The sequence below is a fragment of the Astyanax mexicanus genome, chromosome 1 (genome assembly GCF_023375975.1).
Source record: "Astyanax mexicanus isolate ESR-SI-001 chromosome 1, AstMex3_surface, whole genome shotgun sequence".
NCBI classification, from domain to species: domain Eukaryota; kingdom Metazoa; phylum Chordata; class Actinopteri; order Characiformes; family Acestrorhamphidae; genus Astyanax; species Astyanax mexicanus.
Window position 1 is genome coordinate 109,621,130 of NC_064408.1, and position 18,556 is coordinate 109,639,685.

Below are 18,556 nucleotides of genomic sequence, written 5' to 3' on the forward strand. Positions count from 1 at the left end.
GTATTATAATATATCAGGGTAGTTTTACAGTATTATAATATCTCAGGGTAATTTTGATGCTTTTTAATCTAGATATTGCAATGTGCTACTTCATGAGTTACTGAGTTTAACTGAGAGCTTTATTAAAGAAAATAAACGCTGGTTTAGCTCCATATTCCACACTTAACAGCTTCAACACAGGAGATATTGCTGTGATCAGCTGTGTTTTTAAGATATAAGAACTCAACAGTAAGTGTTGCTGTGTTATATTGCTTAATAAATCTGCTAAAACATCACCAGTCTCTGTAAACTTCATCACATGATTAATTAGTGTTACATAAAATTAACATGTCGTTTCCAGATTAATCACATACATTAATGTGTTAACATATACAGCCCTACTTTTTACACAAGAGGGTGAACTATTTCAGCAGAAATTTGATGGCATTTGTGGTTGACCTGGTGTTGGTAACATGTTGAATTTTTGGTAACATGTTGAATTGTTCATGGAGATTTTGCTACGTTTAAAGATATATTTTGATTTAATAAAATTATTTTAATTGCCTTGATACTTTATCACAGCTGAAGTTTTATCTCAGACAATAATTTAAATATTAAAGGAATTTAATATAATGACTTTCTGAACATGCAGCAAGTGTATTCAGGTTGGACAGGGAATTGTTTTTTTTATGTTTAAATTGCTTGACATTGTTATGAAAATATCTAAATGAATATGTGCTATGTATTAACATATAAGTATTTTTAACTAAACTTGGCAGCACTGAGGCCACCCCTCTTTCTCAACACATTAAGGCAAACTATAAAATGTACAAAAAGTTATTTTACAAGGAGGCTCAACTTTCCTCTACATTAATAATAATGTGTTAATCCTGAGAAATGTATTGTTACTCAGTGTTTCTATAAAAAATAAGAAACTATACTTAATATACACAATTATAAAGTACCGGTATGTTAAATTAATATTGTGTATAAAGTAATAATTCTGAGCCTCAGTAAATTAAAATCATAAAAGTCTTTAGGATGAATTTAGGAATATCAGCCTTACCACTGTCAAAATAGACAAATTATTTTTTATGAAAACAGGAGAAGATGATCATGATTATTTATTCACACTCTTTGTGTCATTAGTTTGTGCTCCGTGCTGTCACTGATTTGAGTGCGTTCTCTCTGTGAGTCTGACTGGCTCAGGGATGAGCAGTGAGCAGGGAGTAGAGTGTCTGTGTCCCACTAGGGGGCATCAATTATGCACCTGCACTGACAGCCTGTGATTAAAGACAACACTCACAGGTTAGACGTGAGGAAATGAATCTTATGAATTCAAAAGTCATAATTTGAACACAAACTTTGACTTATAATATTTCCAGAGTTAAATCAGAGTAATATTAAGAGTGGGCAGAACTCTAAAATAAGACAAAAAGGTCAAAAAAGAAAAAAGAAAATATATGTAAAAGAATGTAAAATACAATTTATGACAGTCATGCAGCTCCGTACAAGTGTTAACTTTTATTTTATTTGCTTTTTTAAGTTAACACAAAAATATCAAAATAAAATAACACTTTCTCCACAATATAACAGCCAAACAAACGAGCTCTCACTTACGTTCTCCAGTGGTACACACCAGCACTCAAAACATTGGACCTTGGTCATATGTATGGATATATATTGGTACAGTATTATAATAAACTTGAACATAGCTTGAAAAAGGAGCTACAAATGGTTCTTTGAGACGTTCCATAAAATATCAGTGTTTGATTACATTAAGAAACGTCTTAATTAGAGATTGGAGTATTGGTGTATTTTTTTTTATATATATAATTGGTATTTGGTAATTGGTGGTGATCAGAGGAAGAGTCTTGTTTTTTCTTAAGGTTTCTTCCTCCAGTTCTGAGGGAAATTTTCTTAACCACTATCGCTTTAGCTTCCTTACTAAGGGGTCTTATATTTTATGTTGTGTTTTTGATATTTTGTCCTGCTATTGGATTTCTGATAGTCTGTTAGAAACTGGTTAGGTTTCCTCAGTCTTACATCTCCATTACAAAGACGATTCTTATGAGAGAGTTTTTTTCCCTCTCAAATCTGGACCTTGAATCCAGTTTCCGTTCCTGGACTTTGTGCTCCTCGGTGGGTGTGATCCTATATGACCAATCAATTACATCAGCCGTTCCCTTAACTTGCAGTAATTACTAAATCCGGGACTGGAAACTGGATTCAAGGTCCAGATTTGATGACCTGATTTCAATAGCATCGGTCAAAGACCCACTTACAGCACTATTTCCTTTTGCTTGGAGTGTAATTAGAACTAGTCACAATTCGTATAAATATGACCTCTTATGAAACTGTATGTAGGTTGCACTTAAATATATGCTACACTTAAGTAAATCAGATTATATATCGTCGCTGTCCAATGAAAAACAAGTATCTCATATTCTTTTTTTTGGTAAATTTTTAGTTTACTACATAATTTGAACAAAAAAAAAACTGTCTCTTACACTGTACCACATTTTCTCAAAGAATGCACCAATAGAAATTCCCCAAAATGATCTGAAATAAACTCTTTTACACTGACTTATATTGAAAGTTAAGAAGGTTTTATCTTCTTCCTGTAAAGTTGCTGTTTTGAGATGCATGTTTTTGATTGGACATCGACAATATGCTCTTTTTTTTTAATATAATAATTATTAAAGACAATGGGCCTTATTCACCAACTGTTCTTTAGCAGAAATTGCTTGATTTCTAAAACATACTTACGCAGTTTTCACAAACATTCTGAGAACATTTACTAGCATTTTTTAAATCTAGGATTAAGAGAGCAGAGCTGTGAACATCTTAGATTTAAAACATACATCTGCAATATTTTACAATTAAGGATACATTAATTAACAGTACTTACAACAAAATACCTCAACTAATTATTAACTGACCCAAGTTAAGATGTTCTTAAACATTGTTTTTTAATTAACGTATTAGTTGATTATTAATTAACATGATATTATACAATATTCTCAGACATTAATAATAAACTAGTATCAATTAATAATTATTTGAGACATTACTTAACTATTAAGCCATGTTCATTAGTGCTGTAAATATTGTAATTTAATGCACCCTTATTGTAAATCTAATAACCATTATACCACAGTTAGTTCTGAGCCTGCAATGTGATTGGCTGAGAGGCGTTCTGTGAGTGCTGTTATCAGATGGTAATGCACTCCGCCACATACAGGTAACCTAGCAACGATACAGCGCTTACAAACCAAACAGCACAGCTACAAACAGAGCAGCAATGGAACTATTTTAACTCGCAGAGTTTTTATAACCAAACAGATCCTATTTTGTCATCCTCTTTAACAAAAAAATGTAATAGTGTTATAATCGCAATAATACACTAGAGGTTCGTGCTAGAACATGTAATATTGGCACTGCAGTCTCGTGCCTACAACCACAGCACAGCAGTGCCAATATTACACGTTATAGCATGACCCTCAAGTGTATTATTGCTTAAATATATAAACTATAAATCTGACAGATGTAACATTGTCAGAACCTGACTTTTCGTAATTACAGTAGATGTTGGTGAATGAGGCCCAATAATCTCAAACATCTGACCTTTAGTGAATGAGGTAAATTTAAATCATCAGATTAAAAGTATTAAGAGTAGTGCTGCGTGTACTACTTCCAGTTGGCACATCTGGGGTGGGATCTAAACAGACATAAAGTGGCGTCTCATCTTACTGAAACACATTTTTATTCCTACATCTTATAAAAAGCTTAGGCATGCACAAAAATCATCACTAAATAGCAATGAGTATAAGAAATCAGGAACATGGGCATTAAAAAGCCATGAGGGCAGACCTGTGCTTTCAATACAGCTGCAGCAGATCACATAACATTACATTAATCAACATTATACGCTCACACAAACTCGTACAGACATCAATTTGAAATACAAATATATATGTGGGTGTATATATGTGTGTGTATGAGTTACAGCAGGCCCAGCACACCTACTGCACAACTTACTGCACAGTTGAGTGCAGAACTCAGTACTTGTACTACTTACTATAATGTGTTTGGCCACACACACACACATACACACACATACACATACACATACAGACATACACATAGAAAACATACACAATCAGTAGATTTCCATCTGTTACAAACTAAAAAAAATATATAAAACAATGCACAAATAATAGACTCTTCAACCGTCCTATTTGGTTGAGGGTGGCGAGAACACACACATTGACAATGATAAGGCACAATGACAGCTACTCACACTCTCATACACACTCGTACACACTCGTACACACACGCACTGAGTACAGAAAGTACCTGTTGTTCCTGATTCTGGCCCTGAAAGGTTTTTGGCGAAATGATTACTGCAGACAGTAATGGTTTTGACTTCTACAAGAGAGGACGCCGACACCTCCACCATACCAAGTGTGAGGAGATCTGGACGAACCTTGTAAACATTTTGTCTCAGTTAGCTCTTTGAACTTCATCATGGAAGCTTCAAAACTAGGAAAGTCAAGTCAACATTAACGTATAAACAGGACTGTGCAAACGTCTGGGATCACCCTTCATTTATTTCATTTCCAGTCCAACTGTTCTGAAGCAGAAATTGCTTAATTAGTTGCCTGTTTTCAAAAACTGTCCGAGAACCTTTACTAGAATTTTCGATATAACACTTTAAAATAAGATTACCTTTATAAAGGGTTTATAAATGGTTTACAATTAGTTTATTAATGGTTACTAATTAGGTTGTAAAAGCCTTAAAAATCATTAATAATCAGTTATAACACATACGTAGAAAGAGCAACAATATAGATGGCTGTGGGTTCACTATTTGGCAAACAACAGGTTATTGTTGCCCTTTCTACATATGTGTTATAACTGATTATTAGATAGATAGATAGTTGGATAGATAGATGGATAGATGGATAGTTGGATGGATAGTTGGATAGTTGGAAATATGGACAGATGGATAGATGGATACTTTATTTATCCCAAAGGAAATTTAGGAAATTTTTAAGACTTTTAAGGCATTTACAACCTAATTAGTAACCATTGTAAACCATTTATAAACCCTTTATAAATGTCTTATTTTAAAGTGGTACCGAATTTTCTTAATCTAGGACAGAATATCTTACTTATTATTAACAGAGCCAAGTTAAGATTATTTTTATTAATCATTGTTTTTTAACTAATGTATATTAGTCAACTTTATAAAGCTACAAGTCGTCTCTCAAGTATGACGTTTTTGCTGTTGGTGAAGAAGGCGATGTTCATACCGGTATCAATGTGTGAATGTGAACCGTCAAGATCTGACCTGGCTTGTAATGTGAACACAGCGTTAGATTGGATTAAGACCTAAAAATCCAATTCAACAAAGAGAGCTGGTTAGCTCAGTAATTAGATTCTTAGTACATGTATACACCCACACTGATTTCTTTCAGAAAGCTGCACACAGATTGGATTATTAACAAAATCTGATTGTGATTTACTATCTGTACACATTATGTAAATATGTACACTTACTGTGGATGTAAAAGAATGTGAATGTGATTGAATGTGTTCATGCTGTCACTGAAAGGCCCTTACACACCAAATACATTTTTTGAGTGAATTATGTGTCTGTTATTTAAAGCATGGATACTTATGAAGCCTTTCACACCAGATGTAATGTCAGTCAAAAATGCTCCAGTTACTCTGTGTAACTGTTTAGATAAAATCACTGTTTAATGATTTTTGTGTGACAGGGACTTTTACTGTGTGGAATTTTAGTTTTTAGAGATACAGTTTCCAAAGGTTCAGAGTTAATTCAGTATTCCTACACACATTCTACCAGCTTGTTTTCTTTTTTTTAATGGCACAATTAACTTTGTATTGAGTTGGTTTGTATTTTTGTCTTGCTCTTAGTGTGTTTCTGCCTTTAGACTGAACTTTGAAGCTGTGGAAGAATCTCCCTGAAGAGAAAGTGAAAGTAGGTTTCCTGAAAAGAATGAAGGGCGTATAAAAGTTAGATTAGATTCAGTTATTGATTTAGATTTAGCAGCTACTTTTTTTGTGTATTTGTTTTATATTAATAAATGTCCAAAAATTGAATAACTCATTTTTTAACACAGTTAAAAATGAAGGGCACTCCCTGACTATGCACAGTACTGTATATAAAAACACACACATACTCATAGTACAGTCACATCAGTTGGGATATAGGTACAAACACTCATACATGCAGGCATACACACTCACACACACACACACACACTCATGCGCAGACCAGCATGTTTGAAGGAAATGACACATACACTCACTCATAGACTCGTAGAAATCTAATGCTTTGGCTTTAACTGATAATAAAAAATGAACAATTACAGGAAAAAGGAAAGTGTCTGTTTTGATGCAGGAGGCAGAAACTAAGCAGAGTCTGCTGATTGTCACTGATGGATTTCCTGAGTGATTGAGTTCATCTTTCTACCACACTTGAGCACACACTCTCTCACACACTCGCACAAAACAGAAACACACATGTCCAGTATTTGCCTATGAGGAGAACATATCTAATGCATATACTAATGCAAAATAATACACAGTGTGCAATACATAAAAAAATCTAATTTCAAATACATATATTCTTTTTATAGGTTTCACATAAATAGCTAGAGTGATATAACTTGCTGCGGTTCTGGGGGCTGGTCTATAATTTTACATTGAAGTGGCATGTAGCAGCTGCAAGTCCAGATAAGCTCCGCCTCCAAGGCTCTGGTCTCCAATGGACTGTTTGGCTGGCAGAAGGGAGGGGAGGGTTACCAAGGCATCACTGTTGCTGGGCTGAGAGAGAGAGAGTGAGAGAGAGAGAGAGAGAGAGAGAGAGAGATTAGTGCAACTTGTACAGCTAGCTGCATTAAATGCAATTTAAGAAATGTCGCCTCATGAATACATGTTCTTTATAAAATTTATATGAATGCTAACAAACCTAACAGTCTCTAAAACCAAATTTAGGATTGTAGTACAGCCTTTAAACATTCTAAAAAGTCACTTTTTTCTAATTAAATTGTTACAAATGTTAAATAAGAAGAAAAAGTTTTTGTTTTATATACAGTCATAATACGCAGGGTGAGGACGTAATTTTTCTAAAATACATGGTATGTTTTTTAACATACTTTGAAACCGATAACAGTTGATTGATAAACTGTATAGGCTAGAGCCGTTTTCTCTTTACACGCTTTATACAGTGATTTCTCAGTCAAATTAAAATACTTATAGATTATATTAAAACCTGAAAAATACCTGCAGATATCTCTGAGTTTAAGAATCAAAAATAACTTAAAAACCAGCCCATGTTCATCCATGTACATAACAATATAAGGCTTCAAATGGTTCAATGACAAACAAGGCCTTAATGTTTCTAAAACAAATTAAATCCTTAAAGGATCCACAAAGTGAGTCCCAAATGCAAAAATCAAAAAGGAACTTGATAAGCATCCCATATTCAACCATATATGTCCCTAAACACCTAAAACATTAAACATTAAATTTCCACAGACCTCACAAACAAAGGAAAAAAGACCACTGGGACCATCTTGGACTAAACTTTTGAATGGTAGTTAATATAATTACAGGATTTAAGTGTGTGGCAGTATTACTGGTGTTGTGTCTGTACTGGAAGGAGTTCAGGTGTTCACTGCATCTTAGACCACATGTTTAATATCAGGGTCTTATCTGTTTAAGGTCAAAATATACAAACATGACCACTTAAACCATGTCAGGAAGTGACCTGAGACGCAGTTAAGTTATGTTATAGCACTATAAACACATCTCATCTCTCCAACAACACAAACTTGTTCCAGTACAACCGAAAGTCCTACATTTCAGCACTTATTTCTTCAAGCCTCTATTAAAAGTTGCAATTAAAAGGTGTTGATTTCTCCTAATTAACAGTTACATGCAGAGCAATCAAAGTCCTTAATTGACGAGCACCAAGAACAAGCACTCTGGTCGAGTGCCAACTTGACTTATTTGAGTTTGCATAAGACTGAAACTCATTAGCCTACTTTCTGAAAGAACAGCCAATTATGGCACCATCCCTTCATGCCTGTGCATGCTTCACTTTTGCAATATAGACTATTATAAGTAATTAACCAAAAGCCCATTGGCAGATCCTGATGAAAACGGGGCAAAGACACTGTGCATTGACTTTATATAACAGAAACAACTTTAAAATCATTGTTTTAACCCATAAGACCCCACACTGAATTTCTAAATATTGATACCAAATCAGATAAATTCAGTGAGCATCTCATTCATGTTTTTTTCTTATTGTGGGAACATGAATATAAATATTTTGTTTTATTTTTAATGGAAAATAAAACATTCATTAAAGCATTTAAGTTATTAAAATGCTTCTACACAGATGTGGAAGCGAGTTTACACTTCTTAAAGGAAATAGTTTAACTCCAGAACTGACCCAGAATAATGTAAATGTGTAAATAAGGTCAAATGAACAAAAACACTGTCCTGTGATGCTATAATGATGTTCAGGTTATATGTCACTGAGGGATTTCATGAGTAAAGTAAAGGAACACTCAGCAACAAAAAAAAGTAAAGGACAGAGTGCTGTAAGGAAATTTACCCAATTTATCTTTTTAAAGTTCTGTGACACAGACTTTAAAGAGTAATTTAGATTTTTTTTTATTTTACCCCATTGAAAACCTCTGGAATATAATCAAGAGGAAGATGGATGATCACAAGCCATCAAACCAATCTGAACTACTTGAATTTTTGCACCAGGAGTGGCATAAAGTTATCCAAAAGCAGTGTATAAGACTGGTGGAGGAGAACATGCCAAGATGCATGAAAATGTGATTAAAAACAGGGTTATTCCACCAAATAAATATTGATTTTTGAAAATAACTTTATGAATATGAACTTAAGGTCTGAAAGCTCTGCATCTTTTTTGTTATTTCAGCTATTTAAAATTGTCTATAAATAAGTTTATAAGTAAGGCAGACTTCTTCAACTATACATCATAACTGGCATCTATTTATTATCTTATTTTAAACACACTAATTCATTCACATTGTCAACAGACAAAAAAAATGGCACAAATTCCATCACTTTAGTGGTACGACTAAAAGAACACTCTACATATTAAAAACTTTCACCTTAATGATCAACACTGATGACTAATCAGACAAAAATACATGTGTGTCTCAGTATATGTTAAATCTGACATTTATAAACACATCCACTGATCCTGAACCAAAATATGAGAGACTCCTGAGGAGCAGCACAGATAATAAAGCAGGAGAGTCGTGTTACGGCAGGCCAGTGCACCACACCCTGCGCCTCAGACCAGAGGAACCAGTTTAGCTTAGTGAAGGTGGAGTGTGACAATGCACAGGAGAAGTGTGCAACTGTTACTTAGACCCACTGGAGCGTCTAAATCTCTAATGCTTAACACCACAGGACACGGAACACACCCAAACGTTCTCTAAAACCCAGCCCTAAACACACCACACCACACCCACATGCTCACACACACACACATCTTTTCATTTTCTGTGAAAAGCACAATGGCTGGAGGCAACAGCAGCTACGTCTTCTAATAGCATGTACAGGAATTGGGCTAAAGATATTATGAAAAAGAGTTTTAAGAGAAATGTCACATTTCCTAAAGTTATTTAAATGATAACATTTAAACAAATTCAACTTAATATATAAGCATACAATTTTAATAAAAAATAATAAATGTATTAAATGTTATAAATATAAAAAATAATATAAAAAACGGGCGGCAAAAAAAAATAGTATTCACGGTCGCAGCAGCCCAGACATCTTTTTATGGACGTACACTATATGGACAAACGCATTGGGACACCTGTTCAGTCACTGTTTCCTTTCTAAATCAATTGTGTCAAAAGAGCTTTTTCTGATGTTCGGATGTTAGATGATCTACTATCTACTATAAGGTGTATCATTCCCAAGTATTCCAGAGACACAGTTTCACTGCTCTAAAGCTCAATACTGAGGGCTTTATATTAAAGCCTAAAGATCCAAAAAGAGGCCTGGAGACTGCAAACAAACACTATTCATATGGTCTGTAAAACATGTAACATGTTTTTAATACTATAATAATATTATACTACTATGGATGCACTGATATGGGAATTCTGGACCGATACAGATATCCAACATTACACATATATCTGCTGATGCAGATATACACATTTATATACCCGATATAACTTTAAAACTAATAAAAATGATTAAAAATAGCTTAAATCAATGGATTTTTAAAGTAGAACGGCCAATTGTAGAAGAGCCAGCGCCGCTTGGCCCTTTTCTAGCATATAATAAATGCGTCAGAATGCATTGGTTTGAAATGTTGGAAAAATTGCCAAAGTTGATGTTTCCAAAAAAAAAAAAAAAAAAAAGCAATTATCAGCCAATACTGATATAATTCCGATATCCTCGTGCATCACAAAATTAGGTAAAAAAAAATATAGTATGAACAGTGTGGTGTTCAACCAGTTTATTCTTTTTCATCATCGCCATAAAACCTTTAAAATCAGTTTAATAAACTAAATAAAATATCTTTTTCATCAAGATTCTTAAAATCTCTTTAAAAGCTCTTAAAATCTCTCTAAAAGCTAATAGCTATTAGATTTGATCGCTTTCCATGTATACCCCTTTCAATTCCATGTCATGTCATCTCGGGAAAATGTAGCATTCATTCAAATTTAATAAGAACAGATACTACACTTGATCTTAGCCAAAAGGCACATAAGCGATGCATCCCAATAATAATAATCTCCCAATTGATAATCTGGTGTTACACCCACCTGATAGCTCTGCACCATGCTGAGAAACTCTTTAACTCCGTTGGGGTAGGCATGGGAAGAGGTGTGGCTTTGCATCCTGATCATTGCTGTGGGCGGACTGGAGAGGACAGATCCTGCTGATTGGGCGTGGCTTGTGGGGAAGTAGCCCATGTTGGGTGGGGAGCCTGGGGGACTGAAGTCAACATTACAGCAGTTAATGCAAGACGGCAGTCAAGACAGCAATTACTTTCATGCTTAATATTTTATTTCCACGTCACATTAATAAACTCAACTATTTCATATTAACTCAATTCAATAGGGATTGATTGTCATGGTACTAAATCAGGGTTGTACAGAACAACTTAACACTGTTAGGCATTTCTGATGTTTCTGATGCAGTAATATGGTAGATAAGAGGACATGGAACAACAGATGAGATAGACGAGACAGGGTGCACAAATAAAAATGACTAAATACAATAAATAAAATAATAATAAGCATAAAAGCTATACCAGTCTGGTGGTGTAAACAGCATCACATACAGCAGCAAAAATACAGTAGTCAAAAGTTTGGACACACCTCTTCTTATTTAATGTATTTTCTTTCTTTTTATGATTTTTTACATTGTAAATGTTATAAAGTCATTAAAGCTATACAGGAACATAAACCAGAATATGTCTTAAATTTTAGAGGACAGATCTGCACACTCTTGGTATTTTAATCTCAGTGTCTTCATGAGGTAGAGTCACCTGGAATAGTCTTCTCAGCATTTTGAAGGAGTTCCTGGAGGTGCTGAACTATAGTTGCTGCTTTTTCTTCACACTGTGAAGCTCCAGCTCATCCCAAATCATGGTTTGTGAAGGTCAAACCATTTTTTTGTTCATAACATAATTCCATATGTGTCCCTTAACTGTTTTCATGTCTTTAATAATAATATACATTGTAGAAATGAATTAAATACCTGTAAATGAGGTGTAAGGTGTGCCCAAACTTTTGACTGGTAGTGCATGTGAACAAGGTGTACAGTCATAACTATAGCAGCTAGTTGTTCCAGTAGAGTGCCAAGTGCATACACTGGAACTCCCTCCACTGTACTAAGCTATGATAATACAGCTCTGGAATAAAATAAGAGACCACTTCAGTTTCTGAATCAGTTTCTCTGATTTTGCTATTTATAGGTTTATGTTTGAGTAAAATGAACATTGTTGTTTTATTATATTAACTACAGACAACATTTCTCCCAAATACAAACATGGTCATTTAGAGCATTTATTTGCAGAAAATAAGAAATAAAAAAGAGCTTTTAGAAAACATGTTTATATTGATAAAGTTTAAGAGTTCAGAAATCAATATTTGGTGGAATAGCCCTGTTTTTCTTTTCTTGGCATGTTCTCCTCCACCAGTCTTACACACTGCTTTTAGATAAATTTATGCCACTCCTGGTGCAAAAATTCAAGCAGTTAAGTTTGGTTTGATGGCTTGTGATCATCCATCTTCCTCTTGATTATATTCCAGAAGGTTTCCAATTTGCTAAAATCAAAGAAACTCATAATTTTTAAGTGGTACAGTATTTGATGACCATCATCAACAAATACTCACAATTTACCCACAAACTTACTGTTAATAAACCGTATACCGTAAATTCTGAAAGCATGACGTATTTTTCCGAAGCTCTGTAGTCAATCTGTACAAACACACAAAGCAGCAGCAGCAGCAGCTAAACTGTCCAGTTCTCCCACGCAGATGTAGGTGCAGGGGTATATTATATGAGCTGGGTGTGAAACACATGCTCACACACACACACACACACTTTAGAGGAGAACAACACACCCATTAAATGCATGCTGTTCTGGTTGCGTAAGTTTTTCTTGAACAGTCATTATGTTCAGACCTTTCAGAGGCTCCATTTAAGCAGCTCTGTGAAGCTGCCTCAGGCAAAGCCTCACTTACAATCAGAAGAAAGTGCTTGAAGTCCTTGAGCTGATGTGGAGGTGTTTAGAGGAGAATTACAGAAGTAAAAGTGCAAATGAACTTCCAACCTTCTGCTCAAATCATATTAGAAATTGCAAAAGAGAAAGTCAAACATGGTTATTAATATGAACTTATTTCAAATGGTTTACTTGCAAATCAGTGTATTGCATAGTGTACAGTGTAGGCTGCTACAGTTACATTTACAGTATGTGGGGGAAAAAACAGTAAATCCAACAAATGTAGCAAATAAACGGTTTCAAAAAAGTAAAAAGGCTATGGCTGTTTTCACACCTGTAGTTTTTTTCTGGTTAAACCAAACTGGTTTGTTTGTGCATGTGTGAATACAACAATTTAACTGATGCAGATCAAAACAACCACACTGAGACCCTTAAAAGTTGAGCTGCTCTCAGTTTAGTCATAAGTAACCTCTAAGAAGAATTTAGGTAAGAACATGATCAGACATCGATCCTAAACCAACTAACATGTGTACTAAGCCAGTCTGAGCTGAACTGAATTCATCACGGGTCGTTCAAGCTGATACTACCCGAAAAAAATCACTGCAGCAATGAAAAAATGCCAGCTTTAAAGTTGCTCCATATTTAACTGTACAGAAATATGTAGTTGTTCAGAACACAGAACCTTCTTCCTGTATTTACTTTCTCGATCTCACCCAATCTCAACTATACTATAGGTGTGAAAACATAAGAAAAAATTTAAATAAATAAGTAAGTAGATGGTATCATATGATAATTGGTTAGATTGCTTATGTTAGATTATGGCTTTCTAGTTTAAAATGTCTGTCTAGGAGTGCTATAGCCGACCAGTTATCATTCTCAAGCCAAGCTGCAAATCTGACTCGGCCGTGCAGATTTCTCCTGTAGCCAAAGCCAAAACGTTCCAGCTCCTTCCTACTTGAGCCGAATGGCAGCAGTAACACATCTAATCTGTTCCACCACTTCAAGCAATTCCACTACATACAATACTTTCCTTATTCTCACTGAAGCTCTTTTGTAGCTTATGTTGTAAGTTATAAAGGTTATTTATAGATAATAAAGCCTATAGATTTGTTTATTTGACGGGAATATCATGTTCATTTTACGTATATTAATGCCCTTTGTGTATTCTTTATTCTGGCTGAAGCACTTTTGTTTTAAGCTGTTAATTTGTTTACAAAAGAATGAGAAGCTCTGCCTCTGTTATAACTTAAAGTTACTTATATTGGTAATATGTATATAAGCTATAGGTTTATGTTTGACAGAGATGTTATGTTTTTATTTTTGCTATATGCAAATAAAAGTGAGCATTGATTTATTTTGACTATTTTTTTATTCTAAAGTATTATATGTTTTTTGTAAGTGGAGGCTTCAACGACTTAAATTAAATTTCAGACAGTAATGTAGTGATTTCCATTGTAGGGATTTCTAGCAGTTTTTCTGAGGTCTTTAAAGTATTTATATTGATATAAAAATTATACCTTATCGACCGAAATTAAGGAATATATTGTGATATAAATTTTGGCCATATCATCCAGCACTAATTGTAGTGTTATAGTTCTATGTTGCACTGTCGTCACTCCTGCACTTTCTGTTGTCTATTGCTTGTTGTCCCATGTTGCACCATGGTTCCGGAAGAACGTAATTTCACTACACTGTGTACCTGTACACAGATGTAATGACAATAAAAGCCTCTTAACTTGACTTGACTCGACTCTTGATGGCAATGATCAAACCAGATCTGTACCAAGAGCTCTTACAGCTTCCAGTACGACTCGGCTCGAACCACCATCCCTCAAAACCCTCAGAAACCAAACACCCAGACTCTTCTCTGTGCTAAGACCCAGGTGGTGGAACGAACCTTCACTGGGTGTCAGAACAGCAGAGTCACTTGTGGTCTTCAAACACTGACTAAAGACTCATCTTTTCAAAGAGTTTGTAAACTAATCTTACAAAACAAATCCAGGGTTCTAAATATTATCAAAGCTCTGTGTATCTCTTGATCCTAGTCTCCACAAACTAGCTATGGATATTCTGAAGTAAAGCAATATAAATACATTACATCTAAATGTAAATGTCATCATGCCAGCAGCCAATAGAGCCATGACACATGTTCAACCAGCAGGAGTTAAAAAATACATCAGTAACAGGGAAGCATAAAGAAATGCTGGAGAAACTCCAGTGCAAATAAAAAAGAGCTCATTCAGAGGTATTTATGGAATCAGCTCAGTCATCACATTTAAACTCAGTTTCTACATCTCCTGAAAAGGCGTTTGTCACGGTCATATCAAGACCTTGAAATGTTGTCTTTATAAGAAACTCTCTCATTTTAAAAGGTGGCCCTGAATGGAAAAATTATTCACTTTATATATAAAAGCTGAAAAATCAGATTTCAGTACATGGAAATGACTTACGTAAAACACTATTGTCTCTTTATTAAAAAGAAAACATGGTAAAACCTTGAGTGTAACCTAAATGGAGATTCAAAATACATCATGACAGTCTTAATTCTTTTGCTCTTAGTTACTACAATGTACTGGTACCAAACGCCATTTTAAACCCTAACCACACAACATTTGGTGAATTCAAACTTAAGTGAGTGAGGAAGCAACAATAACTGTGTAAGTGAGCAGATATCTATGCTAGGCTTAAAGCTATACTGCTAGAGAAACAGCTTTTACAGTCTCTTCTCTTTTATGTCTGTACCTTCAAAACTAGCTGGACTACTTCAAACTAAAGCTAACCAAACATCAGAAGGGAAACTTAAACTTGGTGAGCAAGAAAAGGAATGCTGTGGGAGTTTGCAAGTATCTGTGCTAGACTTAAAGCTAATGCTAGTCAACCAGATTTTAACATCTCTTCTCTATAAAATTTGCTCCCTCAGAACAAACTGGATGACCTTAGATCATAACTAACAGCACGTTAGACCATAAAATCAAAATTGCTATGTAAGGAAGTCAAACCTGGGAAAGCAAGCAGCTATTGTGCTACGGTTAAAAATATTTTCTCTAGATAAAGGAACAACACGCAGAGAGGCCAACAAGAGAACAGCAATTCTATCTGGTAAGACTTGGGGGGGAAAAAAAAACAAAGCTATGCTATACTATACTATGTTATGTGGTTCTTTTGAGCAGTCTTTAGCCCTATGCAGGCGGGATTAGTTTCTCAGGAGGACCTGGGGTCATTTTCTCTTTTAAGGGGGGTCCTCTGTGATTTTATTCCCGTCCGGAACAAACATGTATGTTTTTTCTCAGTTGTCGTCTTAGAAAATTACAGGCTGAATTACCTACTGTTTTTCACTGAACTCAGTGGTCCTGCGGTAATTTTATTCCTCCGGTAATTTTATTCCCGTTCTGACGCACATCTCTGAGTTTCATCACCTCATGTTTAATAAAATAGATGTCATGTAACCGAGAAAGCCAAAAAACTCACTGGGACATCTGAGAAAAACACATACATGGTCGTTCCGGATGGGAATAAAATCACAGAGGACTACCATAAAAGAGAAAATTACCCCAGGAGCCCCTGAGAAACTAATCCTGTCCAGATAATCCTGTCCAGCACAGAGGCAAACTGCTTAGTCCCTGGCCTCGGCTTCTCAGACTATATAAGGATTTATGGAGCTTGGCTTGCTTTGCAGTCTGTGAATTCTTACGATTACTCAAAAGATGCCAGTCTGTTCAGGGTCTATATAGGTAAACATATGTTCTCCTTTATAGAATATTAATTACTGAATATTACACAAATATTTCAGCACACTATTTGTGTGCCACCAAATGCCTGACTACACCCAATCCAACTGTAAACCGTGCTCCACCCTAGAATCACATGACTTCCAGAACTAGTTTGGTGCTGCTGAAGTCAGGTACGTTGTTTTAAGACAGATATTTAACAGGAGCAGAACCTGACAACCAGAATCTGTAATGAAAACAGACGCATGCAAGCAGTGGGTGGAGTAACAAAACAAAAAAAAATCCAATTAAAACCCTAGCCATTGCCTAGAAAAACATATAATGTTCTCAGCATACAGTTTTTTTTTTTCGTTTGATTTTATCACATACATTTTGTGCACAAAAAACTACCATAAGACATTATGTACTATTTGTAGTACTATGTGAAAAGTCTTTCTTAGTTTCTTTAGAAGAATTACAGATAAAGCCAGAGAGCGCAGAGTACTGTTTTCTACACATTTAAAAAACTGGAGAAAATTGGTACAGGAAGAGACACGTCTGGCTGACCCAAATGGTAACAACACCTCTATCTCAGCACAACATTAGAGTGAGTCTCAGTTTCAGCAGTGAAGGGAAGAATTAAGAGGTCTAACAGGTAAAGTGCAGTAGCCGCTTGTCTGGGACATACAGCACTCCTACCGGACAACTAAAAAAAATTGACCATGTATGTGTTTTACTGGTCAAACTTTTGACCAGTAGAGTATTTTTTAATATTATATATACAGCTCTGGCAAAAAATTAAAGACCACTTCAGTTTCTGAATCAGTTTCTCTGATTTAGCTATTTATAGGTATGTATTTGAGTAAAATGAAAATTGTTGTTTGATTCTGTAAACTACATACAACATTTCTCCCAAATGAAATAACAAAAAAGATGCAGAGCTTTCATACCTCAAATAATGCAAAGAAAACAATTTCATATTCATAAAGTTTCAAGAGTTCAAAAATCAATATTTGGTGGAATAACCCTGGCTTTTAATCAGAGTTTTCCTGCATCTTGGCATGTTCTCCTCCGCCAGTCTTACACAATGCTTTTGAATAACCTTGTCACTCCTGGTGCACAAATCCATGCAGTTGCAGCTTGGTTTGATGGCTTGTGATTATCCATCTTAGTCTTAATTATTTTTCAGAGGTTTTTAATTTGGTAAAATCAAAGAAACTTTTTTGTTGTCTCTTATTTTTTTCTGGAGCTGTATATACTGAAACGTAAGTCCTTGTCAATACACATCTTAAGGTAAAGATGTGCATGGATTCATTCTAATGAACATATTTGCCCTTACCTTGGATAGTAGGCAGTGTAGTTCATATACATCTGGTTGGTTGCTGGGTAGAAAGCAGGTGCTAGGGGGCGAGGACTCAACAGGAATTGGGAGTGGTATACAGGTGCTGCCTCCACTGGAAGAACTGCCCCGGCAGGAAGTAATGCTCCAGTGGGAAGTACAGCTCCTCCAGGAGGGAAAGAGTACGATGCAGGAGTGAGACCTGTGATTGGACGGAGAAGAAGGGGAATGAAATTAATATAAGGGACAGAATAAAAATTGCACCTCAGTCCTCCAATCAAAGAGTGACTGATTGGCCCAAATCACACTAGCCTCTGTAGGCTCTGTTCTAAATACACCTGGTATTGGATTTTGAGTTGGTAATGCAGTGCACAGTTATAATTGCCTTTAGAAAGCCCTGCCCTGTCCAGAGCAATGATTCTTCAGAGAGAAGCAGCACACAGAAAAGTGCCAGGGCTTTATAATGGTCTCCTGTCTGACACGTCGTCTACCCAGCCTGACCACCCTGAGTTCACCCTGAGTCTTAACAACCTGCACTTTCTAACTTTCTAGCTCTTCTTCCACTGCAGGTCATAACCTCCACTATACACTCCCCTGTTCATTGTTTGTTATCAGAACATGCAGTCAGTCACTCATGCACACAAACAATGAACTACTCACTGCTAAACACACCTGTACTGCTCTATTAAACTGGCCTGTTGTAATAAACTGCTGATCTTTTGGGTCTATGTACCACTATCAGACTTTAATCTG

The 18,556-nt window shown here is 35.4% G+C and overlaps 1 protein-coding gene and 1 pseudogene across 2 annotated transcripts in view; both read right to left on the minus strand.

The window, feature by feature from the left end:
* Positions 1 to 1,488: 1,488 nt before the first annotated feature.
* The window catches only part of esrp1 (epithelial splicing regulatory protein 1), a 35,688-nt gene continuing 18,620 nt past the window's right edge, over positions 1,489 to 18,556 (minus strand). For both annotated transcript variants that reach the window (XM_007236513.4, XM_007236512.4), the window contains exons 13-15: positions 17,804 to 18,005; positions 10,851 to 11,022; positions 1,489 to 6,837 (exon numbers count right to left, since the gene is read on the minus strand). In XM_007236513.4, the coding sequence (XP_007236575.3) occupies positions 6,712 to 6,837; positions 10,851 to 11,022; positions 17,804 to 18,005 (500 nt within the window). In that variant the 3' untranslated portion in view covers positions 1,489 to 6,711. The remainder of the gene's footprint in view (positions 6,838 to 10,850; positions 11,023 to 17,803; positions 18,006 to 18,556) is intronic.
* Positions 10,633 to 10,800, minus strand: LOC125785769 (U2 spliceosomal RNA; annotated as a pseudogene).